The 26,252-nt window shown below is 44.1% G+C and overlaps 2 protein-coding genes across 5 annotated transcripts in view; one reads left to right on the forward strand and one right to left on the reverse strand.

The window, feature by feature from the left end:
• Positions 1-15,324, reverse strand: part of adamts13 (ADAM metallopeptidase with thrombospondin type 1 motif, 13) — a 72,096-nt gene extending 56,772 nt beyond the window's left edge. For both annotated transcript variants that reach the window (XM_073052299.1, XM_073052298.1), the window contains exons 1-6: positions 15,126-15,324; positions 14,859-14,925; positions 5,018-5,292; positions 4,112-4,253; positions 1,774-1,913; positions 575-658 (exon numbers count right to left, since the gene is read on the reverse strand). In XM_073052299.1, coding sequence (XP_072908400.1) covers positions 575-658; positions 1,774-1,913; positions 4,112-4,253; positions 5,018-5,292; positions 14,859-14,925; positions 15,126-15,203 — 786 coding nt within the window. In that variant the 5' untranslated portion in view covers positions 15,204-15,324. The remainder of the gene's footprint in view (positions 1-574; positions 659-1,773; positions 1,914-4,111; positions 4,254-5,017; positions 5,293-14,858; positions 14,926-15,125) is intronic.
• Positions 15,325-21,914: 6,590 nt separating this feature from the next.
• Positions 21,915-26,252, forward strand: part of rexo4 (REX4 homolog, 3'-5' exonuclease) — a 40,295-nt gene continuing 35,957 nt past the window's right edge. For 2 of the 3 annotated variants that reach the window (XM_073052302.1, XM_073052300.1), the window contains exon 1: positions 21,916-22,041. The gene's annotated coding sequence lies outside the window, so the exon portion shown is untranslated. Of the gene's footprint in view, positions 22,042-26,252 lie in introns of all 3 variants that reach the window. The other variant, XM_073052301.1, reaches the window with a different exon arrangement.

The raw sequence follows: 26,252 nt of genomic DNA on the forward strand, positions 1-26,252 counted from the left end.
CCTGCTACCATATCCTTTCCATAGGTGGTTACTGGAAACTCACACAGTATTCCAGGTGTGGCCTAACCAGCGTCTTGTACGACTGCAACCTGATGTCCCAACACTGACACTCAATACCCCTGCCGATGAACGCAAGCATGTTAAATGTCTCCTTCACTGCCCAATCCATCTGTGTCACCGTTTCAGTGAGCCATAAACTTACATCCCAAGATCCCCTCTGCACTTAAACGTACAATCCCATGTGACTTATATCTCATGTAAAGTTCCTTCCTGCGCCTTGCTTGGCGCATCAGGCGGCAGCCTTGCCATGTCATTAGGGTTTGTCTGTTTTATGAGGCCAAGTTGCTAGCTCAACGCTCAACCCAGCACGGGTGAAACTTGTGCAAGAAGCTGGCCAGGTCTGAACCCTGGACCTCTTGCTCCAAAGTCTGGGACACCTCTGGCACCGACTTCTCAGGTAAAGGTACGTGTTGACTTTTGTTTGATTTCACTCTTATGATTAGTTTTGGGACACTCTCATTGGCTTAAGTACACAATATAAATATGTGGAATCTCCGTAGATTGATGTTCGTACCTCAGGTTCTTTCAGAATGACTATCTTTGTGAGGTGGACTCGCAGCCGAGCACCTAGGGAAGCATCTCTCAACAGTTCAGCAGCCTGCGGAAAACAAAAAGACACTAGGGTTCTGTCATGAATCACTGGCTTGGATGGGATAGATTTACGTCTGTTTCCCATGGTAGAGATGGATATAAGCTTAAGGTTAGAGAGAGTGCAGAGGAGATTTACAAGGATGTTGCCTGGATTGGAGGGCGTACCTTATGAGAATAGGTTGAGTGAACTTGGCCTTTTCTGCTTGGAGCGATAGAGGATGAGAGGTGACCTGATAGAGGTGTATAAGATGATGAGGTGCTTTGATTGTGTAGATAGTCAGAGGCTTTTTCCCAGGGCTGAAATGGTTAACATGAGGGGCCTAGTTTTAAGGTGTTTGGAAATAGGTACCAAGGGGATGTCAGGGGTAAGTTTTTCACACAGAGAGTGGTGGGTGTGTGGAATGCACAGCTGGCAGCAGTGGTGGAAATGGATACAATCGGGTCTTTTGAGAGCCTCTTAGATAGGTACATGGAACTTAGAAAAATAGAGGGCTATGCGCTAGGGAAATTCTAGGCAGTTTCTGGAGTAGATTACATGGTTGGCACAACATTGTGGGCCAAAGGGCCTGTAATGTGCTGTAAATTTCTATGTTCTATGTTAGAGGTGAGTAGGTTCAGAAGGCACATGAGGGGTAACCTTTTCACACAAAGAGTAATTGATATTTGGACTGAGCTGCCAGAGGAGGTGGTGGAGGCAGGGAGGATAACTATAACATTAACATTTAAGATGCATCTTGAATATTAATAACATTTAAGACACATTTTGAAGGTAGTTTGATGAGCAGGACAGAGAGCGATATAGAATTAATGCAGGCAAATGGGATTAGTATAGATAGGTGTGATGGCTGGCACAGACATAGTGGGTTGAATGGCTTTTTACATTCTGTTCAACTCTATGACCACTTTAGTAGGAAAGGGAATTACATGAGAGGAACTGGACAGTAGTTGCCGTGGAAATATAACAGAGTACTCTTTCTGCCAGAGGCACTGCTGTAGGCAGATTGGCTAATGAACACGTACTGTAGTTTGCCTTCGAATACCCTGGCGGTGGCACAGTAATGAATTTGTTGCAAAAGCCTTGGGCAGTTGTTTTTGTTTTGAAGGAAGGGCAGAGATACTCACGATATTCAAGTTAGTGAGGATGTAACGCTCTGTGTCTTGCTTGTGGAAGTTGTACACATCGTGCCCCACCACAACCAGGAGCTCCAGATGTTTTGTCTCCTGCACTGACCGTCTTGTAACCAAGGAATGCTTAGTTTGTCCTGGGATGTAAATTGGTAAGTTGGTTCATTATTGTCATGTTTACCAAAGTACAGCGAGAAGCATACTGCCCATACAGATCATTTCACTACAGTGGGGCATTGAGGTAAGACAATAACTGAGAGCACTCGGAAAAGAGAGCACTCAATATTTCTTGAGAATTATTCAAGTCATAACTGTGGGATAGAAGCTGTCCTTGAGTTGATGGTACATACTTCCAGACTTTTGTATCTTCTACATGAAGGGAGGGAGGAAGAAGAGAGAAGGTCCAGGGTGGATGGACTCATTGATTATTTCATAGGTATAGCTACATAATTGGGAGAAGAAATGGCAAACTGACAATGGAAACAAGGAAAGAGAAGATCTTCTGACACAAGAGGATTGAGGTAGGCTGTAGGTCAACTTCATTTACCCACCTCTGTTCCAATTCCCTCAACAACCTCGCCATCCTCAATATTGAAGGTACAATGCCCTTAACTTTTGGGAGACTGAGTTCCAGGGTTCTGCTGCATTTACCTTCTGAATATGCTGTGAAAATATCTAGTTCTGATTTTAAGATTAAGTCCTCCTTGTCCTGGATTTCCAAAGAGAAAATAATTTCTTATTGGTTTGATTTATCATGTTAAACGTATCATGTTTAACTCTGTAGAGACTATGCATTTCATTCACCGTTGTGGTGCACCCCGTGGTCATAAAGCCCACCGGTGAACCTCTGGGTGAGTCCTAGAAGCAGTCTGGTGCTGTACTCCAGAGAAAAGTTACAGTCTTCAGGGAGATGGTAGATACCTGAAATCAGTTTTCCCCTTAGTACTCACTCAATAATTTTCTCCATTTAAAGAAAAAAATATGTTTGGGATTGCAAAGACTTTACAGCCAGTGAAATACGTTTGAGCTACATGAACGGTTGTAGAAAATGTGCCTGCTAACTCATAGGCAGTGAGATTAACCTTTGGTTTTAGCAACATTGGTTAAAGGATAAAGATAGCCCAGGTCCAATCACCTTATTAGTTCCTTTCTGCTTGTCGGGATAGGGGTGCCCCTATGGAGACTACTAGACAGGTGTATGGAGGAATTTAAGGTGGGGAGATATATGGGAGGCAGAGTTTAAGGGTAGGCACAACATTGTGGGCCGAAGGGCCTGTACTGTACTATTCTATGTTCTATGTTTTATGTTCTATGAAACAAGTGCAGGTAACCAATATCCCCCCTCCCCACCACTCTCCCCCTCCCCCCAACCTCATTGAGTAAAGAACAGGATTGGGAGTTTAAGGGCAGCCATCAACCAAACCCTGGGTTTGGCTCTGCTCTTGTGTCGGGACATCAGTAGTTACCCACAAAGCTCTGGTATCCCTGGTGTCTGCCTGGGAAACACGTCTGAAGAACCAAACTCTCCAAGTCCTGGTGCAGCTGTTCAGTGACGTACCTTCATCCTTGACAGAAACCCTAAACAAGGAGGGGACGGCGGATCTGCAGTGCAGATAATGCAGCCTTGTTGAACAAGGTCCTTGAACTGTTCTACAACATACTCAGTATTCAAACTCTACTCAGTCTGGCTTAAACCAAAACACAACCAAACTACTGATAAACACAAGAGATTCTCTAGATGCTGGAAATCTTAAGCGAAACATACGAATGTTGGCGTTTGAACAGTTGAACATAAACGATTGATGCTTTGGGCTGAGCCTCTTCATCAGGACTGGAAAGGAATGGGCATAAGATGAATAAGAAGGTGGGGGAAGGGACGGAGTACGAGCTGGCAGGTGATCAGTGAAGGGGAAGGGAGGATGAAGTAAGAAGCTGGGAAGTGATAGATGGAAGAGGAGAGGGCTGAAGAAGAAGGTAAAATGTTGATAAGCAGTCAAAACAATTGACTAAAGCACAAATGCTGCCATTGATTATTTTAGCTGAACCGCAGTCTGCAGCATACTGACAACTGAGACAGAAACTACAAGTAATGTTAGAACGGCATAGAAATAGATGAAATGGGGCTCATTATTACAACAAAACTGCTTTTGCAAAGACTGAATGAGTAAGAGACTGCAGGCTTTGTGCAACTGTGCTTTTGAGGCCAATTAAACTCCTTTACCCCTCTTATCAGGTGATCAATTTAAATGAGTCTGGAATCTCAGGAGCACAGCTCAAAGTCACAACCATCTCCCAGAGCTGGAACTGATCAGATATCAAATGTTTTAATTCTTACTGTCACTGGCAGGACTCCAAGCATCTTCTGAGAGTGGATAATGGAAAGCTACATGAGGAACAATATCCCCTCTGTCAGTAGACAGTCTCAGATCTCTTGGGCGAATGTAAATCTTCTTTTCCTTTGTAAATATCATTGCATGCTATAAGAAGAGGTGTTGGAGAATGAAGAGGAAATTAAATTAAAGTTGATTTAAAGTTAACTTACATGGATCAAATACTTAAGAACTTCCAGAACATTGTTATAGATGTAGTTCCTACAGTGCAAACAAGTATTACATCCCAGGTCTGCAGATTCCAAGTTCTCTTGAAATGGGATTTTGATTTAGGGATAACTATCGACCCTTACACCTGGGAGAAGTCCTCAACTCTCCTCATAATCCCTCAAAGACCTTTGGAGATGCAAGAGGCTGGAATGTGGAGCAACAGTCTGCAGGAGAAAAGGGATCGTAGTTGAAATGTTGACAATCCCTTTCCTCCCGAGGATGCTGCTCGACCTTCTAAGTTCCTCCAGCAGTTTATTTGTTGCTCCGAAAGACGTGTTATGTCCACCAGAGGCCAGATGGGTCCTCAGTTCAACATCTCATGAAAAATGTAGTGGAGGCACTCAATACAACCCCTCAAACCTACTCTACCATGCAATAAGATCAGTGCTGGCCCTCACCTCATCCATTTTGGTATCTGATCCTCATTCCCCTTAATTCTCTTAGTGTCCAACAATCTATCAATGTCATCCTTAAATACACTGAGACCCATAGTAACTTGGAGTAGAGAATAATAAAGATTTATGATCTTCTTAATAAAAAACTTAAGTGGCCAATCCCTCATCCTGAATTCTCCAGCCAAAGGAAACATATTCAACCTAAAGTAACATAGGTTTTACATTACAAGCACACTTGGCACTCACGAGATGACCATGGCAAAAGCTGATCAGTGCCCGAGGCCCTGGGGGCCATACCAACTCGCCATTCTGCACACAGCTCTCCGGCAATTGCCTGATGACGCTAAAGGACGAATTGAAGATGTGATGAATGAAACACAAATTTGAAGTGAGTCTGTTCTCAGCTGAGAAGCGAATCTGGTACATCTCTTCTGAAATCCTCAGGGTGCACAGTTCCTTCTGGCAAGGGTGCCCCTGAATCAGATCCTGGCATTGACACTGGATATTTGCTGAACATGGCTCTGCAAATTAAAATGGCAAATTGTAATCCAGCCTGTGATCCTACAGCAAAGCAGCTCACGCCAAAACCCAAGATCAAACATACTGTACATGCAAGCCCAGGAAAGTACGGTTTCCAAATCCCTCACTTCCATTATACAGAATCACAAAGGATCAGAATTCCTATGCATTCACATTTATAGAATCTACTGAAGCTAGAATTTCATTTACATTAATCCCATAGAATTGCTACCCATTCACTCTCATTATATGAAATAGATCAAACAGTTTACATTTACTCCTATTGTCCATAATTCCACATAAATTAAACCCCCTTCCCATTCATTCACATTGTACCAGTGCTACCTCTTTGAAGAATTTTTATCAGCACCCCTTCCTTTCATTCTATTGCTTATCTCTTTCCACTTTATAAGCCAATAAGTATTTTGGTTGCCCCACTCTTGTAGGACATCTCCCTCCCCTGAAAATTATAAGAATATAATTCTGTTATTTTGATGATGTTATGTCGATCCCCTCTAATTATCAGTTCAACCAATGACTGGTGGAAATAGTTTCCCAGATTTACTCAGATAATTTACTCAGATAAAACCAGTTATAATTATGATATCTTTTGCATCCCTTATCCTTTCTTGTCCTAATGAAAAATACAATCTTCTCTCATTTTATAGCATAATTTAAATCTACCTTTCCAGTCAATACCTTGTGACTCTCCTCCAAATCGGGGTTTCCAACCTGGGGTCCATGGACCCCTTGGTTAAAGGTCAGAGTCCATGTCACATAGAAGGTTGGGAACCCCTGCTCTAAATTACCTCCAAAGAAGCCTCGTTCTGCCCCAAAACAAAGGTTTAAAATCTTGAAAGTGTTCCAATTCTGCTCAACCTATCATTTGTACACAGTTATTGAATAAAATGTGAAAGATGCCCCAAAGTGCTTAACAACTCATTAGGTACTTTTGAAAAATAGCCACAGTTGTACAAAAAGCAGCAGTGAATGTGATTCCACAACGAGATCCACAAACAGCAAGGAGAGATACCTGTTTTTGAGGTTGTTAGCATATGTGAGAAGACACTTGGGAAAATTCACCAACAAACACAGGAGATTGCAGATGCTGGAATCAGGAGCAACACATAAATGCTGGGGCAACTCAGCAGGAAGGGCAACATTTATAGTGGGAAATAGACAGTTGACATGTTGACAAGAAAATCTGCAGATGCTGGAAGTCCAAGCAACACACAAAATGCTGGAGGAACTCAGCAGGTCAGGCAGCATCAATGGAAAAGAGTGAACAGTCAATGTTTCGGGCCAAGACTCCTTATCAGGACTGGAAAAGTAGTTGAGAAGTTAGAGCAAGAAGGTGGGGGAAGAGCAGGAAGAAGTGCAAGGTGGCAGGTGATAGGTGAAACTGGGGGAGGGGTTAAGAAATGAGCTGGGAAGTTGGTTGATGAAAGAGATAAAGGGTTGGAGAAGGGCAGAAGGGAAGGGCAAGAGCCCCAGAGGGAGGTGATGGGCAGGTAAGGAGATAAGGAAGAGAGGGAAATGTGAATGGGAATGGTGAAGTGGGTGGCAATTACCAGAAGTTTAAGAAATCGATATTCATGCCATCAGGTTATAAGCTACCCAGATAGAATATAAGGTGTTGTTTCTCCTACCTGACTGTGACTTCATCGCAACAGTAGAGGAGGCTATGGACAAACATGTGGAATTGGGAATGGGAAATAGAATTAAAATGGGTGTCCACCAGGAGATCCTGGACCCAATCTATGTTAGATCTCACTAATAGACAGGAGGCCACACCGGGAGCACGAGTTACAGTAGATGACCCCAACAAACTCACAGGTGAAGTGTCGCCTCACCTAGAAGGACTGTTTGGGGTCCTAAATGGTAGTGCAGGAGGAGTTTCAGGGGCAGGTGTGGCACTTGTTCCGTTTGCAAGGATAAGTACCAGGAGGGAGATCAGTCGGGAGGGATGAATGGACAAGGGAGTCGCACATGGAGTGATCCTTTTGGAAAGAGGAAAGTTGGGGGGAGGATGTGCTTAATGGTGGGCTCCCATAGAAACATAGAAAATCTACAGCATAATACAGGCCCTTCAGCCCACAAAGTTGTGCTGAACATGTCCCTCCCTTAGAAATTACTAGGTTTACCCATTGCTCTCTAATTTTCTAAGCTCCATGTATCTATCCAAAAGTCTCTTAAAAGGCCCTGTTGTACCTGCCTCCACTACCATTGCCGGCAGCCCACGCTCAACACTCTCTGAGAATAAAACTTACTCCTGACATCTCCTCTGTACCTACTCCCCAGCACCTTAAACCTGTGTCCTCTTGTGGCAACCATTTCAGCCCTGGAAAAAAGCTTCTGACTATCCACACCATCAATGCCTCTCATCATCTTATACACATCTATCAGGTCACCTCTCATCCTTCGTTTCTCCAAGGAGAAAAGGCCAAGTTCACTCAACCTACTTTCATAAGGCATGCTCCCCAATCCAGGCAACATCCTTGTGAATCTCCTCTGCACCCTTTCTATGGCTTCCATATCCTTCCTGTAGTGAGGCAACCAGAACTGAGCACAGTATTCCAAGTGGGGTTTGACCAGGGCCCTATATAACTGTAACATTACCTCTTGGCTCTTGAACTCCAACCCACAGTTGATGAAGGTCAATGTACCATATGCCTTCTTAATCACAGAGTCAACCTGCACAGCTGCTTTAAGCATCCTATAAACTCAGACCCCAAGATCCCTCTGATCCTTCACACCGCCAAGAGTCTTACCATTAATACTATATTCTGCCATCATATTTGACCTACCAAAATGAGCCACTTCACACTTATCTGGGTTGAACTCCACTTGCCACTTCTCAGCCCAGTTTTGCATCCTATCAATGTCCCGCTGTAACCTCTGACAGCCCTCCACACTATCCACAACTTTGTGTCATCAGCAAACTTACTAACCCCTTCCTCCACTTCCTCAACCAGGTCATTTATAAAAATCACAAAGAGTAGGGGTCCCAGAACAGATCCCTGAGGCACACCACTGGTCACCGACCTGCATGCAGAATATGACCTGTCTACAACCAGTCTTTGCCTTCTGTGGACAAGCCAGTTCTGGATCCACAAAGCAATGTCCCCTTGGATCCCGTGCCTCCTTATTTTCTCAATAAGCCTTGCATGGGGTACCTTATCAAATGCTTTGCTGAAATTCATGTACACTACATCTACTGCTCTTCCTTCATCAATGTGTTTAGTCATATCCTCAAAAAATTCAATTAGGCTTGTAAGGCACGACCTGCCCTTGACAAAGCCATACTGACTACTCCTAATCATATTATACATCTCCAATGTACATAAATCCTGCCTCTCAGGATCTTCTCCATCAACTTACCAACCACTGAAGTAAGACTCACTGGTCTATAATTTCCTGGACTATCTCTACTCCCCTTCTTGAATAAAGGAACAACATCTGCCATGCTCCAATCCTCCAGAACCTCTCCTGTCCCCATTGATGATGCAAAGATCATCGCCAGAGGCTAAGCAATCTCCTCCCTCACCTCCCGCAGTAGCCTGGGGTACATCTCATCCAGTCCCGGCGACTTATCCAACTTGATGCTTTCCAAAAGCTCCAGCGCATCCTCTTTCTTAGTATCTACATACTCAAGCTTTTCAGTCTGCTGCAAGTCATCACTACAATCACCAAGATCCTTTTTCATCGTGAATACTGAAGTAAAGTATTCATTAAGTACCTCTGCTATTTCCTCCAGTTCCATACACACTTTTCCACTGTCACACTTGATAGGTCCTATTCTATAGACAATAGGTGCAGAAGTAGACCATTCGGCCCTTCGAGCCTGCACCACCATTTTGAGATCATGGCTGATCAATTACTATCAATACCCAGTTCCTGCCTTGTCCCCATATCCCTTGATTCCCCTATCCATAAGATACCTATCTAGCTCCTTCTTGAAAGCATCCAGAGAATTGGCCTCCACTACCTTCCGAGGCAGTCCATTCCAGACCCCCACAACTCTCTGGGAGAAGAAGTTTTTCCTTAACTCTGTCCTAAATGACCTACCCCTTATTCTCAAACCATGCCCTCTGGTACTGGACTCTCCCACCATCTGGAGCATATTTCCTGCCTCTATCTTGTCCAATCCCTTAATAATCTTATATGTTTCAATCAGATCCCCTCTCAATCTCCTCAATTCCAACGTGTACAAGCCCAGTCTCTCTAACCTCTCTGCGTAAGACAGTCCAGACATCCCAGGAATTAACCTCGTGAATCTACGCTGCACTTCCTCTACAGCCAGGATGTCCTTCCTTAACCCTGGAGACCAAAACTGTACACAATACTCCAGGTGTGGTCTCACCAGGGCTCTGTACAAATGCAAGAGGATTTCCTTGCTCTTGTACTCAATTCCCTTTGTAATAAAGGCCAACATTCCATTAGCCTTCTTCACTGCCTGCTGCACTTGCTCATTCACCTTCAGTGACTGATGAACAAGGACTCCGAGATCTCTTTGTATTTCTTCCTTACCCAACTCTACACCATTCAGATAATAATCTGCCTTCCTGTTCTTACTCCCAAAGTGGATAACCTCACACTTATTCACATTAAACGCCATCTGCCAAGTATCTGCCCACTCACCCAGCCTATCCGAGTCACCCTGAATTCTCCTAATATCCTCATCACATGTCACACTGCCACCCAGCTTAGTATCATCAGCAAATTTGCTGATGTTATTTTCTATGCCTTCATCCAAATCGTTAATGTAAATGGTAAACAGCTGTGGTCCCAATACCGAGCCCTGTGGCACCCCATTAGTCACCACCTGCCATTCCGAGAAACACCCATTCACCGCTACCCTTTGCTTTCTATCTGCCAACCAGTTTTCTATCCATGTCAATGCCTTCCCCCCGATGCCCTGTGCTTTGATTTTACCCACCAATCTTCTATGTGGGACCTTATCAAATGCCTTCTGAAAATCGAGGTACCTTCTCTCACATCTTATCCTCTTGCTCTTCACATACTTGTAGAATGCCTTGGGGTTTTCCTTAATCCTGCCCGCCAAAGCCTTCTCATGGCCCCTTCTGGCTCTCCTAATTTCCTTCTTAAGCTCCTTCCTGTTAGCCTTATAATCTTCTAGATCTCTAACATTACCTAGTTCTCTGAACCTTTTGTAAGCTTTTCTTTTCTTCTTGACTAGATTTATTACAGCCTTTGTATACCACGGTTCCTGTACCTTACCATCACCTCCCTGTCTCATTGGAACATACCTATGCAGAACTCCACACAAATATCCCTGAACATTTGTCACATTTCTTCCATACTTTTCCCTGAGAACATCTGTTCCCAATTTAAGTTTCCAATTTCTTGCCTGATAGCCTCAAAATTCCCCTTACTCCAATTAAATGCCTTTCTAACTTATCTGATCCTATCTCTCTCCAATGCTATCGTAAAGGAGATAGAATTGTGATCACTATCTCCAAAATGCTCTCCCACTGAGAGATCTGACATCTGACCAGGTTCATTTCTCAATACCAAATCAAGTACAGCCTCTCCTCTTGTAGGCTTATCTACATATTGTATGAAGAAACCTTCCGGAACACACCTAACAAACTCCATCCCATCCAGACCCTTTGCTCTAGGGAGATGCCTATCGATATTTGGGAAATTAAAATCTCCCACCACTATAACTCTGTTATTATTATACCTTTCCAGGATCTGTTTCCCTATCTGCTGCTCGATATCCTTGTTACTATTGGGTGGCCTATAAAAAACACCCAGTAAAGTTATTGACCCCTTCCTGTTCCTAACCTCCACCCACAGAGACTCCATAGACAATCCCTCCATGACGTCCACCTTTTCTGCAGCCGTGACACTATCTCTGATTAACAGTGCCACACCCCACCTCTTTTGCCTCCCTCCCTGTCCTTTCTGAAATATCTAAAACACGGCACTTGAAGTAAACATTCCTGCCCCTGAGCCATCCAAGTCTCTGTAATGGCCACCCCATCATAGCTCCAAGTACTGATTCACGCTCTAAGCTCATCCGCTTTGTTCACAATACTCCTTGCATTAAAATAGACACATCTCAAACTGTCGGTCTGAGTGTATCCCTTCTCTATCACCTGCCTATCCTCCCTCACACACTGTCTCCAAGCTTTCTCTATTTGTGAGCCAACCACCTCTTCCCCAGTCTCTTCAGTTCGGTTCCCACCCCCCAACAATTCTAATTTAAACTCTCCCCAGTAGCCTTAGCAAACGCCCCCGCCAGGATATTGGTCCCCCTGGGATTCAAGTGCAACCTGTCCTTTTTGTACAGGTCATACCTGCCCCAGAAGAGGTCCCAATGATCCAGAAATCTGAATCCCTGCCCCCTGCTCCAATCCCTCAACCATGCATTTATCCTCCACCTCATTCTATTCCTATAATTGCTGTCACGTGGCACAGGCAGTAATCCCGAGATTACTACTTTTGCGGTCCTGCTTCTCAGCTTCCTTCCTAACTCCCTGTAGTCCGTTTTCAGGACCTCTTCCCTTTTCCTACCCATGTCATTGATACCAATATGTACCATGACCTCTGGCTGTTCTCCCTCCCACTGCAGGATATCTTGGATGCGATCTGAAACATCCCGGACCCTGGCAATCTGAGAAACTACCATCTGAGTTTCTTGCCTGCGTCCACAGAATTGCCTGTTTGACCCCCTAACTATAGAGTCCCCTATCACTACAGACTTTCTCTTCCTCCTGAGTCACAGGACCGGACTCTGTGCCAGAGGCACGGCCACTGTTGCTTCCCCCAGGTAGGCTGTCCCCCCCCCAACAGTACTCAAAGAGGAGTACTTATTGTCAAGGGGTACAGCCACAGGGGTACTCTCTAGTACCTGACTCTTCCCCTTCCCTCTCCTGACTGTTACCCACTTGTCTGTCTCCCGTGGCCCTGATGTGACCACCTGCCTATAACTCTTCTCTATCACCTCCTCGCTCTCCCTGACCAGACAAAGGTCATCGAGCTGCATCTCCAGTTCCCTAACTTGGTCCCTTGGGAGCTGCAGCTCGACACACCGGGTGCAGATATGGCCGTCCGGGAGGCTGGGAGACTCCAGGACCTCCCACATCTAATACCAAGCACAGAACACCGGCCTCACACACATACTTCCTTTCCACAATTAACACAGGTAAACCTACCTCATCCTGTTACCACCTAAGCCCATTGAGCCAAAGCCCTATCACTCTGCTACCTTCTCACTCCGCTGCCCGCTCCAAACACTGCCATTAACTTTAATGCATCCCACTGGAGATGGCAGAAGTTAGGGAGAATTATGTGCCGGATACAGGGGCTACTGGGATGGTGGGTGAGGACAAGAGGAATCCTATCCCTGGTGGGTTGTCAGGAGGATAGGATGAGGGCAGAGGTGTATGAAATGGAAAAGATGCAGGTGAAGGCAGTGCTGATGGTGGGGGAAGGAAAGTCCCTTTCTGTGAAGAAGGAGGACATCTCACTAGTTGTGGAATGAAAAGCCTCATCCTGAGAGCAGATGCAGCGAATACAGAGGAACTGAGAGAAGGGGATGGCATTTTTACAAGTGACATGTTAGGAAAAGGTACAGTCCTGATAGCTGTGAGAATCAGTGGGTTTATAAAATATATCAGTAGAAAAACTGTCTCCAGAGATAGAGACAGAGAGATCAAGAAAGGGGAGGAAGGTGTCTGAAATGGACCAGGTAAATTTGAGGACAGGGTAAGCACAAAGTACTCTGTAGATGCTGGGGTCAAAGCAACACGTACAACATGCTGGAGGAACTCAGCAGGTCGGGCAGCATCTGTGGAAATGAACAGTCAACGTTTCGGGCCGAGACCCTTCATCAGGACTGAAGAGGGAGGGGGCAGGGGCCCTATAAAGAAGGTGGGGGGAGGGTGGGAAGGAGAAGGCTGGTAGGTGCCAGGTGAAAAAACAATCAGAGGAAAGATCAAGGGAGGGGAAGCAAGGAGGGGATAGGCAGTGTGTTGTGTTCGAGGACAGGGTGGAAGCTGGAGGCAAAGTTGATGAAGTTGACAAGCTCAGCAGGGGTGCTGGATGCAGACGTCAATGTAACATGAGAAGGCTGGGGAGTGATACCAGTTTAGGCTTGGAACGTAGCCATCAAAAAGCCAAGCCCATAGCTACACCTTTGGTTTAGAGAAAGTGCGAAGAGCTGAAGGAGAAATTATTGAGAGTGAGGACTAGTTCCACAAGACAGAGGAGAGTGGTGGTGAAGAGGAAGAGGTTGGGTCTGTTACCTGGAAAGAAGCGGAGAGCTTTAAGGCCCACCTGATGTGGGATGGAGATGTATCGGGACTGGACATCCTCGGTGAAAATGAGACAATCGGAGTCAGAGAACTTGAAGTCGTTGAAAAGATCCAGAGTGTGTGAAGTGCCATGGATGTAGGTAGGAAGGGAATGAACCAGGGGGATAAAACAGAGTCGAGGTATGCAGATATGAGTTCAGTGGAGCAGGAACAAGCTGAAACAATGGGTCTATCTGTACAGGCAGGTTTGTGATCTTGGGTAGGAGGTAGAAACAGGAGGTGTGGGGTAAGGGAACCAAGAAGTTGCTGGCAGTGGATGAGAGATCCCCAGAGTTAATAAGGTCAGTGATGGTGGGGGTGATATTTGAACTAAGACCCTTCATCTGGACTGAATGAGGGTTACATGTATTTGTCACTTCTTTCAAATGGCAGCATCTCAACCACGCTGCGGTTCCTCGTCTGTACGTAAGTTCCTGGAGTGAAGAACGAGGGTGACACCTTCAGCTCGGGGTGAGCTCAGTTTGTTGCTCTCATCCAGAGGTTACAATTAGTGTCACTACACCAGATTAGGGAGAGAGGGGGAAAAATCAGCTCAGTGACCCTATCCTCCCCGTGCTCTGTGGCCACACTAACTCCAGAACTGAACATTCATTACCTATGCCAGGCATGTGCCAATGAAGGCTGAGGCTTCAAGTCACATTCCAGCAACTTTCACAAAAATCTAGCTCTCATTCCAGTGGAGTACTGACATAGTTCTACTGTGATAAGTCCTGCCTTCAGCCAGAGGCATCAAAACAAAATCTTTCATGATCACATGGTACTATTTCAAAGAAGAGCACCATAGTTCCCCGTGTCCTGGCCAACAATTAACAAAACTAGAAGGAAGATTATTTAATCGTTATCACATTGTTGATTGTATCTGTGCTGTGCAAAATGTCTGTTCTTTTCCCTACAAGAATGATTTCACTTAAGAACTATTACACTGGCAGTAAAGCAATTTGGAATGTCCTCAGCTATGAAAGATGCAATATGGAGACGTCTTTTTTTAAGATATATGCATGAAGAACATTGGCTTTTCTTTCCCTCCAGTCACCCTCTTTCATTCCTTGCTTCATTCCTTTTATCCAATTTTCCCCCCAGTGATCCTGCCCCTTTAATAAGCTAGCAGATATCCTTATTTACAATAATGAAGCAATCTAGTTTCAGTGTAATATTAACAGTTTTAAGCTCTGTAAACACAAGGGGTTCCCTTTAGGGAAAAGAGTGAGCGTGCATATTCATACCTCCAATCTCTGACTGGTCTCCAAAATAAGACAAGTCACTCGTGCCCCGGACAGATTCCGGAAACGCCTAAGGAAGAGGTCAGCATGAACAATTACACGTGTAATACAACGTTTTACAGGCTTTAAAATAAACTTCAACCAGATCAATGAAAAACAATCTGCGTTCAAGGAAAACTTGGTCCAATCTTTCAGCTCTTTCGTCCAACACGTTTCTTTGTAAAGAATCGTTATGGATGTCGTACTCTGAAAATGAGGAGACAGGCCTACCTGGTTAAGAAACAATCCAATACACCAGAGCTGAGGAAAGAGGCTCAGAGACGGGAAGAGCGGTGAAAAGCTGATCATTGTGTCCACATCAGGCGGTAGCTAAGTCCACAATGAAGGACAGCAACATTTCCAGGGAACTTACGGCCGTACCTTATCAGCTGGGCTATCACTCAGCAAAAGGTCTGCACAATAACCTTTTGGTAAGTTACAGTCCGGTAATTGCACAACCCACTCTCTCTCCTTCTGCAAATAGTGATTGCTCACAGTTACAGCCCCTGAACAGGTCAGAACCATTGCACACAAACACAAATAAAACAGGAAGAGGGGAAAGTTATAAAACAGTCATAAAAGAAGGAACATTTTATAAGAATATGGACAACGTACAGGGGGAGTGGAACTAACAGAATAGCTCTTTCAAAGAGCTGGCAGAACCACAATGGGCCAAGTGTCCTCTTCTGTGATACGATATGCCCATTTGATCAGATCAGGCTTGGAGCACTGTGCGCAGTACTTGGCCTTTATATTACAGAAAGGGCATGGAGCATCAATGCACAGAGGGATAGAGCTGGTAAATAAGATGAACAGCATACTTGCCTTCATTTCTATTTATTTATTGGGAGACAGTGCGGAATAGACACTCCCGGCCCTTCAAGCCGCGTCATCCAGCAACCCCTGATTTAACCCTAGCCTAGTCACAGGACAATTTATAATGAGCAACTGACATACCGACTGGTGCGCCTATTTGGACTGTGGGGGGAAACTGGAGCACACGGATGAAACCCACGCGAACATGGAGAGAAGGTACAAACTCCTTACAAGCAGTGCTGGGAATTGAACCTGGACTGTAAGGCGTTGTGCTAACCACTACGCTACTGTGTCGCCCTAATCGTTAATCTACCCCATCATCGGTGGCGACATTGAGTATAAAAGTCAGACACAAGAGAAAATCTGCAGGTGCTGGAAATCCGAGCAACACACAACAAAATGCTGGAGGAACTCAGCAGGCCAGGCAGCATCTATGGAAAAGAGTACAGTCAATGTTTCAGGCCGAAACGTTTCGGCCCGTTCTCTTTCCCATAGATGCTGCCTGGCCTGCTGAGTTCCTCCAGCATTTTGTATATAAAAGTCAGAAAGTCGTGTTGCAGCTGTATAAAACATTGGCCAACCCACACTTAGAGTATTTATTTCACACAATTCTGGTCACCAGACTATAGAAAGGATGTGCAAGCTTTGGAGAGAGTGCAGAAGTGGTTCAGCAGATGTTGCCTAAATTGGAGAGTATTAGCTGTAAGGAGGGGTTTGTTTCCTCCAGAGCAACAGAGGCTGAAGGGCGACCTGATAAGTGTTAGATCGTCAATCCTTCTCCCCAGGGTAGAAGGAAAGGTGAAACACAAGACAACTTTAAGGTGAGGGGGAAGTTTAAAGAAGATTCACAAGGCAAGCTATTTTTTTCTTGGAGAGTGGTAGCTTCTTGGAACTCCCTGCCAGGAGAGGTGATACGGTAACAGTGTTTAAGAGGCATGAACAGGCAGGGATATGAGGACCATGTGGAGACAGAGGAGATTAGTTAGATTGGTGGCGTGGCTGGTGCAGACAAATTGGACTGATGGACCTCTTCCTGCACTATACTGTTCCACGAGAAGATGCAAAAGGGTTTACATTGATAATTTCAAACCAGAAAGTCTGTAACACTTTACTCTAGACTTATTCCTCTAGAACCGGGAAGTCCGAGGAATTGTCACATAAAATGTAGTCAAAATTAAGAATACAAATGAAAGAAATAACCAGGGCAAAGGTGGTAGACATTTTTGAGAGGCTGTGCCCAAATTAATTCTTTAAAAATCTCTCGTGAGCCATGTGTGTTAAATTAAATTTTGTAAAATATTGGATGAATGTTTGGAGGATAAAATGACAATTTAACTTTTTCTGAACTTTTAACATGCGGGTCTGTAAATTTATTAGTCTGTACGAGGTAAACACTGTAAAATGCTGATAGCAGCTGCATTCTTTCTTAGTCTCAGGCACCATTAACATGAGAATGTCTGTTAATGACCGAATGTCTGTGGGACATTTTGAGAGCTAGGTTGATGGAGTCTTTCTCAGTTTCTGTCAAGTGGCTTCATGAATTCTTTTTTTTATTGTGGCTTATTTCTTATGTGATATTAATGTTCTTTTGTAAGTCCAAGGGAATGCTGTCTCCAAAACTTGGTGGACTAGTGGATGAGGAGTGACCATTACAATGTCTAAGTGATTTATGAAGGTATGCTCAACATTGTGTTAATAGACGCAGGATGTGTTTGAAATAGGCTCTGTTGAGACAAAAGAACAAAGAGTTTGTCTGTTTCGTCACTCCTCTATGCTCATGAAGCTGATATTTATTGGGGTGCCTTTCCTGGTTTTGTCGAACTTCAACCGAGGGAAGGTTAAATATTACCACATTTCCTGGACACTCAAAATGTTGGGTCTGATTAATCCAGCCCATTACACCATGCTATATTTGAGCAGAGATTACCATTGATTAATGAAATAGTAACAACAATTACAGACTTTTTAAAGGAAAAATGATGAGTCCTGTTACTTATTTATGTGTGTTCATTGTTTTACTATTAATAAAATTATAACAGAGATAGATTGAAATAAATGAAGCATTTTAGAAACCTGTTCCAAAATTCTATTACTCTTTTAAAAAGACAAGTGAAAAATAACTTCATTTCTAAATGGTATTCTGATTGTAATTATTTACTATCCAAAATACTGATGCACACACCAGGTCTGCAAGGATTTCAAAAGATATCATCCAATGTCCCATGTTCTCACAGAAGTCTAGCTGGCGCCAAACCACTGGGAGTTGTTTTCTAAGAAGATATCTCACTACTCTCAAGGTTGTTAAAAAAAAATTATTCACTGCTTCATTTGGCAGTAAAAAGAATCATTATGTATCTTTTTATTATGGGTTGAGGTTAAAGAATTGAAGGCCATGTATCATCGAAATTTGTGCATGTGCCATCTTGGGAATGCATGCCATAGGTTCACCACCCCTGAAATAGGGCACATAAATTTTTTAATGTCTCTAATAAATCCAACAAAGAATCAGGGAGATATTTCTTTACCCAGAGAGCAGTGAAGAGGTTAGACTCATCACCACAGGGAGTAATCGGGGAAAGTAGGGCTGAGGCATTTAAGTGAAAGTTACTTATTTAAACAAAGAAGATAGTACATGAAATGAAGAAAGATGGGTAAGTACATGTGCCAGCATGGATCAAATGGGACAAATTCTATAGAGTTTTAGTTTTAAAAAAGTTTTACTTCTCACCTGCTCCCCCACCAAAAAAACAGACTTAGAAACATACTTTGTAGAAAACCTACAGCACAATACAGGCCCTTCGGCCCACAAAGTTGTGCCAAACATGTCCCTACCTTAGAAATTACTAGGCTTACCTATAGCCTTCTATTGTACTAAGCTCCATGTACCTATCCAAAAGTCTCTTAAAAGACCCTATCATATCTGCCTCCACCACCGTTGCCGCCAGCCCATTCCACGCACTCACCACTCTCTGAGTAAAAAACTTACCCCTGACATCTCCTCTGTACCTACTCCCCAGCACCTTAAACCTGTGTCCTCTTGTGGCAACTATTTCAGCCCTGGGAAAAAGCCTCTGACTATCCACACGATCAATGCCTCTCATCATCTTATACACATCTATCAGGACACCTTTCATCCTCCTTCGTTCCAAGGAGAAAAGGCCGAGTTCACTCAACCTGTTTTCAGATTTCCCCCTTCTTTTCCAGTCCTGAGGGAGAGTCTCATCCTGAATCATCGCCTGTTTATTCATTTCCACAGATGCTGCCTGACCTGCTGAGTTCCTCCAGTATTCTGTGAGCATTGCAAAGGATTTCCAGTATCAGCAGAATTTCTCCCGTTTAAGATTTTCACCTTGCGGTTCCAGCTGGGATTAAAATTTCATTGTACTGATATCCTCCTGAGTTTCACACAATAAACCATTTGTAAGTGCAAGTCCAAACAACATTGAGGTGCTGTTATATAGCACTGTTACTATAGTAAAATAAGCTAAGCTACTTCATGGGAGTATATTCAAACTAAATCCCGAGCCATGCCATATCCTCACTGACATTTTCTTACCATTCTCAAACTGTTAACCACCCTTGTGAGTGAAAGCCTCAAAATGTCTGTTTAAACTATGCACTGCCCAATCTTCTATTCTGTGATGGCAATTTTAACCCTTTGACTGCCAGAGTGGATGAAGGCACAAAATTTCTAATAAAACTATTAAAATTACAGAACTGGAGGAGAGTGGAGATATGGGAGGGATGTAGGCGATTACAGATATTGAGAGGGTTGAGCCATGGGAAATTTAAGGCAATTGAATAAGGATGAGGTTCTTATGGTCCAACAAGCCCTTCAGCAATGAATGGGATGTACCGCAAACAAACCGGTTTGCAGTCCCAGCGGGAGCCACAGGGGGAGTACTCGGGTAGAGGAACCCTGCTGTACTTTATTCTCCCTGTACACTGGATACTGAGGTCAACTGTATCTCTTACAGGAGATCAACCTCAGAGATGCACAGGCTTGAGAACTCGAACCTTTCCAAGTCTGTGTAAAAGCGCTGCATCTTATTTCTTCTGGGACAACTGTGCATTTTCATTTTCATAAATTAAGTCCAAAAAAACACAGACACACATACAATTCCACAAATAAATAATATGGAAAATTATAAATTTTTAGCAAATATACATAGCCTCTACTGATTTGCATCACTCTTTGGAATTTATTCCGGCTAAATAAATAACAAGCAAAGCATGTCACAGAGTGTACTCCCTTCCCCCATTTCTTGGTCAGTGAATCACAAATAAATTGTTTATCATGTGTTTTGGGAAAACCTAATCATCAATTTACAAACAATCTACAGGCCAGTCAGTCTATGCCGGCCCTCTGGAAGAACTGACTCATCTTTCTCCACTGCTCTTTTCCCCAGAATACCTGAACCAGAAAATACTCATTGTATGTCAGGCTGATGTTTATTGATTACAGTTCAGCATTTAACACCTTCATCCCCTCAGTACTGATCAGCAAGCTTTAAACCCCGGGCCTCTGTACCTCCCTCTGCAGCTGGTTCCTTGATTTCCTCACTGGAAGACCACAGTCATTGCGGGTTGGAAATGACATCTCCTCACTGACAATCAACACTGGTGCACCTCAAAGCTGTGTGATTAGCTCACTGTTCTACTCTCTCTACACCCATGACTGTGTGGCTAGGCACAGCTCAAATGCCATCTATAAATTTGCTAATTACACAACCGTTATTGGCAGAATCTCAGATGGTGACGAGGAGGTGTACAGAAATGAGACAGATCAGCTGGTTGAGTGGTGCCACAACAACATTCCTGGACTCAACATCAGTAACACCAAGGAATTGATTGTGAACTTCAGGAAGGGGAAGTCGAGGGAACACACACCAGTCCTCATCGAGGGACAAGAAGTGGAAAGAGTGAGCAGTTTCGAGTTCCTGGGTATCAACATCTCTAAAGATCTTTCCTGGGCCCAATATATTGATGAAATTATGAAGAAGACATATTTCATTAGGGTTTTAAGAAGATTTGATACATCACCAAAAACTAGAAAATCTCTAGATTATCTGAGATGGAGAGCATTCTAACTGTCTGCATCACCATCTGATGTGGAGGGGCCACTGCACAGGATCGGAAAAAAGCTGCAGAAGGTTGCAAACTCAGCCAGCTCCATCATGGGCAGTAACCTCCCCACCATGAAGGACACATTCAAAAAGTGATGCCTCAAAAAACAGCATCCATCATTAAGGATCCCCATCACCCAGAACCTGCTCTCCTCTTATTACTACCATTGGAGAGGAGGAGCCTGGACATCTTCCCCTGACATCAGATTTCTCAACAGGCAATGAACCAACCCAGGAACACTACCTCTTTTTGCACTAATTTAATTTTCAAATGTATATTTCTTATTGTAATTTCTAGTTTTAAATGTATTGCACTGTACCGCTGCCGCAAAACCAGAAATTTCACAAATGTCAATGATATTGATGCTGATTCTGAGAAAAGTGCAAATCTTTTTTAACTTCACCTTTGAGCGTTATTTCCAGTGGCTTTTGGGGAGTGTGTTCGATTTCTTGCCAGCTCATTTCCGTTCTTGGTCCTCCAAAATATTCCACATGGAATTTAAACTGGAGGTGGCAGAGGGTGGACTTAAGAAGGAGATGTTTGAAGAAGAGCTGTCTTAAATTTAATTGGGTTTGATTGTGTGTCTATGGTAGGATGAAAATTATTCCAAGCTTTAATTGTGCGGGGGAAGAATGAATTGCTGTACACATCTGACTTGGTTGTTAGTATTTCAAATTGAAATGAGTGCCTTCGTCTACTACTAATAGGTTTGGGTACTGGTTCCTGTGCCATTTCTGCCAGTGAAACCACACTTACTTAGCCAAGGATTTTCGTTTGCTTTCTTCAAAAAGGTGTTTTCAGTTTACCACACCACTGAAAGGATTCGGAATATATAAATCTCCATATTCAGAGGATATAAATCTCCATATTCAGAGGTCGAGAGGGGAGGGGGACGCGGAAAAGCAGAGATCTGGTGTCCGGGAGCAGGAGGCCTAGACCACATCCCAGAACGTGGGCGAAATCTCCTTTCCGCGCCGAAGACCATCTTGTTGACGACGAGCCCCTCGAGCGGTGGAGGGAATGAGGAGCCGGTGGGAAAGTGAGAGGGGCTTCCGGTCGGACGCTTTTAAGCGACGGCACAACTTCCGGTCCCGGAGCCTGGACGCATCGGATTCACACGTGTGGACGGTCGGGGCCGCTGGCACCGCGTTACCGTTCATTCCCCGGAGCCAGGACTTGCTGGGCCATGGTAATGTCATTAAAGGTGGGGTGTGATGTCTGCTCTATCTCCTTTTGCTAGCAGCGTTGGGGGGAGGAACGTAGGCGTCTGTCCCTCGTAATATGCTCTCTGGACTATACTGAGACATATCCACTGTTGCTGGAGAACTTTCAGCCCGGTTCTGTCTGGCCAAACTCACCAGTTTTTAGAAGCGTGACCCGTTAGAAAAACACCGCAAATCAGACATCTTCTGGATGTTTCCGGCAGTTAATTTTTTTCAGATTTTTGAGGTGTTATTCACAGTCAAGTGCCTGCAAACTGTTACACGCTGAGGCCCAGGACTAATTGCTGAAACTTGGAGCAATCACTGTAAGGGAAAGAGCCAAGTTAAGGAGATCCCACCATTACTAAGTAGATGGAATAAAAGTTGAGTTAAAACCTCACAAACTGTTTGTATATAAATCATTAGTGATGTCATGCCAAGAGGTATAGCATAGCATATGATAAAACTTGGCTTGAATGATCCACGTTATTTACATTAGAATTTTTATGAATCAAATATATTATTTGAAATAAAATATATCTACTCCGTATGAGAGAGAGTTCAGGTCAAGTCGCTTTTATTGTCATTTCAACCGTAACTGCTGGTACAGTACACAGTAAAAATGAGACAATGTTCATCCAGGACCATGGTTGGAGATGTAGGATCTGAGAAAACTTATGAAAGTAGGAAATGGGGAGGCAGTTCTGCAGTTGTGTGGTCTAGAACCATAGAATATTACAGCACAGAAACAGGCCTTTTGGCCCTTCTTGGTTGTGCCAAGCCATTTCTCTGCCTAATCCCACTGACCTGAACCTGGGCCATATCCCTCCAAACCCCTCTCACCCATATACCTTTCCAAGTTTTTCTTAAATGTCATAAGTGAGCCCACATTTACCACTTCATCTGGCAGCTCATTCCACACTCCCACCACTCTCTGCATGAAGAAGCTCCCCAATGTTCCCTTTAAACTTTTCCCCCTTCACCCTTAACCCATGACCTCTGTATTTTTTCTCCCCTAGAGATTTTATCTTTCAGATGAAATGTTAATTGACCCCCCCCCCCCCCCAGATGGTTTAGGGAAAAAAGAAAATAGCTGGAGAAACTTGTTTGTTTTTATTTTAGAGATACTGTGTTGTACAGTCTCTAGCCCAACGAGTTGCACTGCCTGGCAACCCACCTATTTAACACTAGCCTAATCTCAGGACAATTTGCAGTGATCAATTAACCTACCTACTGGTACATCTTTGGGTAATGGGAGGAACCAGAGCACCTGGAGGAAACCCATGCGGTTCACAGGAAGAACATGCAAACTCCGTACAGACGGTGCTGGAGTTGAACTCTGGACTGCCCTGAGCTGTAATAATGTTGCACTAACCACTACACTTTCATGGTGCCCAATCAGAAATGAGAGATACTCTTCTGACTGGGTAGCATTAGGAAGAAACAGTCAACTCTTTAGCTTGAAAATGTGAGAGATAAACAAGATACTGAGGGAGAAGGGAGAGATTTTGTAGAAGGCAGTTCTGATCACATGACAAAACAGCAATCGTGCAAGGTGAAATAGACTGGGAAAGGAATTGGAAAACACTAAAATGCAGCCCTGGAAAGAAATATAAATGGTCCATGGCCTCCTTTTGTGCTAAGACGAGGCCACCTTCTGGATGGAGAAACAACACCTTGTATTCTGTCTGGATAGAAACATAGAAAACCTACAGTACAGCGCAATACAAGCCCTTCGGCCTGCAAAGTTGTGCCGAACATGTCCCTACCTTAGAAATTACTAGGCTTACCCATAGCCCTCTATTTTTCTAAGCTCCATGTACCGATCCATCTTCCTGAAGTAACTAGTTCTAGAGTACCAGTAACATGTCTTTTCACCTTCTCCTGTCAGTGGAAATGGTTCTGCTGGGCTTAGTAGCTAAGCCATACGTGAAGGCCAGAAGACAAACTTGATTGTCAGGGGCTATCTGAGTCACACAGCATTGGGAGCATTTAATAGATAGTGGTAACTTATCCCCATTGCCCGGGTATGACAGTCTTAAGGAACCAAGTTCATCATAGTGTTGCCCAAATTAGAGAGTATTATGTCAGCATATACAACCCTAGCCTCCAACCTGATGGCATGATTATCGATTTCTCCTTCTGGTAAACCCACCCACCCTTTCTCTATTCCTCATTCGGACATTTTACCTCTTTTCATCTGCCTGTTACTTCACCCTGGGTTTCCTCCTTCCCTTTCTCCTATGATCCACTCTCCTCTCCTATCAGATCCCTTCTTCAGCCCATTACCTTTCCCACCCACCTGGCTTCACCTATCACATTGCTCTATCCTCCTTCCCTCTTCTCTTCCCCCCCCCCCCCCCCATTCTTTTTGGTGTATTCTCTCTTCCTTTTCAGTCCTGCAGAAAGGTCTCGGCTGGAAACGTCGACTGTTTACTCTTTTCCATAGATGCTGCTTGGCCTGTTGAGTTCCCCCAACGTTCTGTGTGTATGGTGCTTTGGATTTCCAGCATCTGCAGAATTTCTCCAGTTTATAAGCATGAGAACACACGTTCGAATGCTGTTCATAGACCAGTTCAGCATTCAACACAATCATTCCTCAGCACTTGATTGGAAAGCTGAAACTGCTGGGCCTGAATACCTCCCTCTGCAACTGGATCCTCGACTTCCTGACTGGGAGACCTGTCAGTCCAGATTGGGAGCAGCATCTCTGACACCATCACACTGAGCACAGGGGCCCCCCAGGGCTGTGTGCTCAGTCCATTGCTGTTCACTCTGCTGACCCACAACTGTGCAGCAATACACAGTTCGAATCATGTCAAGTTCGCCAATGACACAACCGTGGTGGGTCTCATCAGCAAGAACAATGAGTCAGCTTACAGAGAGGAGGTGCAGCAGCTAACAGACTGGTGCAGAACCAACAACATGACTCTGAATGTGAACAAAAGAGATGGTTGTTGACTTCAGGAGAGCACGGAGCGACCACTCTCCGCTGAACATCAACGGCTCCTCTGTTGAGATCGTTAAGAGCACCAAATTTCTTGGTGTTCACCTGGCGGAGAATCTCACCTGGTCCCTCAACACCAGCTCCATGGCCAAGAAAGCCCAGCAGTGTCTACTTTCTGCAAAGGCTGAGAAAAGTTAATCTCCCACCCCCCCGTCCTCACCGCATTCTACAGAGGATGTATCAAGAGCATCCTGAGCAGATGCATCACTGCCTGGTTCGGGAATTGCACTGTCTCGGAACACAAGACCCTGCAGCGGATAGTGAGGTCAGCTGAGAAGATCATCAGGGTCTCTCTTCCCGCTATTACAGACATTTACATCACACGCTGCACCCGCAAAGCTAACAGTATCGTGAAGGACCCCACACACCCCTCACACAAACTCTTCTCCCTCCTGCCATCTTATAAAAGGTACCAAAGCATTCAGGCTCTCACAACCAGACTGTGCAACAGTTTCTTCCCCCAAGCCATCAGACTCCTCAATGCTCAGAGTCTAGACTGACATCTACATCATTTATTATTATATTGTAATTTGTCCTCTACTGTGCCTATTGTACTGTTTATTATTTATTGTAATGCCTGCATTGTTTTGTGCACTTTATGTAGTCCTGTGCAGGTCTGTAGTCTAGTGTAGTTTTTATGTTTTATGTAGTCTAGTGTAGCCTTGTGCTGTCTCACGTAGTCTAGTGTAGTTTTGTGTTGTTTCATGTAGCACCAGGATCCTGGAGGAATGTTGTTTCATTTTTACTGTGTACTGTACCAGCAGTTTACGGTCAAAATGACAATAAACCTGACTTCAGAAGCAGAGTAACTGAGGTTGCCTGAAGGGAGAAATGTGAAATGGAAATTATGGAAAAACTGATGATCTGAATGGGTTAATGATTTCTAAAAGATATGTTGTCTCCAATTGTACAGTGAAGTTTAGTGTGTAGAGATCACGTTGAGATGCACACTGCGTAGGTTAGGTTCTTGGTGCCAAGAATATTGTGTCCCTTGCAACAAACACTGAAAGATCATTGAGGGATTTAAATATTTCATTGCCACTTAGGGCATTTGCTCTGTCAAAACAAGGATTTCCTACATTAAGATGCCATCAACAATTGCAAAATTAACTTTTAGGGATCCTGAAATGGTGAACAACGGCATATACAGTCGGCCCTCCTTATCCGCGGATTCCACATGCGCGGATTCAACCAACCGCGGATCGG

This window comes from Hemitrygon akajei, chromosome 7 (genome assembly GCF_048418815.1).
Source record: "Hemitrygon akajei chromosome 7, sHemAka1.3, whole genome shotgun sequence".
Taxonomy (NCBI): domain Eukaryota; kingdom Metazoa; phylum Chordata; class Chondrichthyes; order Myliobatiformes; family Dasyatidae; genus Hemitrygon; species Hemitrygon akajei.